Raw genomic sequence first — 2,216 nt, 5'->3', positions numbered from 1 at the left:
ATGATAGATGGACGGACAAACAATCCTTCAACTTTAAACGGATTTGGTTCAAATTCACCTGGGGTCTAAAATCGTTATTGCGATGAGACACGTTTTGGACGTATTAAATGATATATATCTAGCCTATCCCTGAGGGTATAAATATTATGAAGTTCTAAGTTTGGACCAAATCAGACACTCCCTTCAAGATTCTATTACACACAGGCAAACAGAAGGACCTACAAAAAACAACAGTGTTTTCAACTTTAAATTAGACTATTTATTCATAATTTTGCATTTTAACGGACAACGTTGTACAAAAACCATTGGAAACATGCTATTAGTACTGGCATTTCGTTCGATAGTATCGATAGCAAAAACTATCGCTCGATACCCCCTTTTAAAAACAAAAGTATCGATACCATCAATATAGCCATTGATTGTTTGTCAGCCCTATTTGAAATTCAGTACAAGAACAACAACTAGAACGAAAAGAACGCAATTAGCGGAGGAAAGTAATTATAATTTTAAGAAAATATTCACGACATATTCTTCCAAAGGAACTAAAAATAGATTGTTAATAAAAAACCTTTAAGCCCAACATCAGCGTGTAATGTCAGAGCTTCGCTCCAAAGTTATACAATTATACAAGCATGTAAGTAGAAGGGCCGAGCAGATGCTGTTGGTTTATACAACCAAGAAAGCTATTTGTTTTATTCAAAAAAAAAACCTGTCCATGCTTCGTGACCTTGTCATGTGAGTCATGAGACGGAATCAAATTTCCTACATATTTTTGGAGATTTCATGTGGTTTATTTATGTTTGACACATTGCAGCTGCAATTTTTGGGACGTGAATATCCGGCGTAAATGGCCCGCAGAAATTCCGCCAGCAAGTGCGCGATGCTTTCCTAAAGAACAAAGATGAGACTGATCCAAATAAAATCAAAGCCCTGCTAGCCCAGGGCCGTTATGTGGCCAAAGAAGTCGAAGCTTTGTATTCACTGAAGAAGTATCGTTCCATCAAGCAACGCTACTCCCAAGAATAAAGACCCGACCAGAAGGAGCAATAACAATGTATTCGAATGCAGTAGCAGCAGCAGCATCATGGATGGATGACGCAACAATGTGTTTTGAGAAGAAAGACTCGATTTAGAGCCAGTAATTAGACTATAATGCATTTTATTTCTGTCAAAATATTTTATACTATAATATGTAGATGACCCCCCTCTCACCCCCCCGTAGTTTGTTTGTTAGTTGACACAAGTAATTGATAGATTTGTGGTAGCATCTCGACTTAAAGTGGAGAAGAAGAGCAGCTACGCAAAAAAAAAAATTATAAAAATAATGCCAATGCTTTAAATAAAAGAAATACCTACTTCCAAATATTTGTGCGGAACTTATAAATGTGGTCAAGGTGTTATGTTTGGATACCAATTAAGATGGTAAGTTAAATTCTTCTGGTGCTGGTGCTCAACAATCAAAAAATGTTAATTTAGTGCGTACTTTGTTTTGTGCATTGCATAAAGTTATGCATCTCTCCATTCCAGTAACAAATAATCTGATTACGCCCGGAATGTTATGACAACAAGACACCGCCCGCAGATTTGCAATAAGATTATGGCTGGTTTGTTTTGCAACAAATAATTAAATTACAAACAATCGACAGAAACATATTTACAAACACATCTGTGTGTGTGTGTGGCAGCTACATTCTCTTTTTCGCAAATACGCAAAATCTTTATTGATGTTTACGCCGCTCTGTCTCCGTAAATATAGTATATATTTTGTTATATTTATATACCTCAACAATCAAAAACAACAACTTTGTGTTGAGAAGGAAGACGGCACCACATTTGTTTACCGAAGATATGTACATGTGGGTATGTTTGTAAAAATATCGTCACAGATTAATTGTTGAATGCATTCAATTGAATTGGCAAAATGTCGATGTTTTTGTCTTATTGCCTACTTTTTTTTTTTTTCTCTTTTTTGCAAAAAATTTATATATTGTTCAATCTTCTAAAGGGGTATGATAAATTAAATAAATTTGCATAGAATGTGAACTTTGATCTTCTAAAAATTAATTTTGTTTGACTTTTGGTTTAAAGAAACGAATATAACACAAAAATTTTAAACAAAGTATTTTTGTTGGCTAATAGCTTCGATCAATTATTGTTTTTAATAAATATTGGTAATTTGTTATCGGGATTTTAAATATGACGTTCATTAAGCCATT

General features: G+C 34.3%; 1 protein-coding gene across 1 annotated transcript; it reads left to right on the top strand.

Moving 5' to 3' along the window:
* The first annotated feature begins 446 nt into the window (after window positions 1-446).
* On the top strand, window positions 447-1,384 carry LOC131805485 (electron transfer flavoprotein regulatory factor 1-like). Its single transcript, XM_059128683.1, is given in 3 exon segments — window positions 447-634; window positions 815-839; window positions 842-1,384. Coding segments are annotated over 3 exon segments (252 nt in total). The 5' UTR covers window positions 447-592; the 3' UTR covers window positions 1,027-1,384.
* Window positions 1,385-2,216: the final 832 nt, after the last annotated feature.

The sequence above is a fragment of the Musca domestica genome, unplaced genomic scaffold, assembly GCF_030504385.1.
Source record: "Musca domestica strain aabys unplaced genomic scaffold, Musca_domestica.polishedcontigs.V.1.1 57, whole genome shotgun sequence".
NCBI classification, from domain to species: Eukaryota; Metazoa; Arthropoda; class Insecta; order Diptera; family Muscidae; genus Musca; species Musca domestica.
This window is presented reverse-complemented; position numbering and strand designations above follow the sequence as displayed.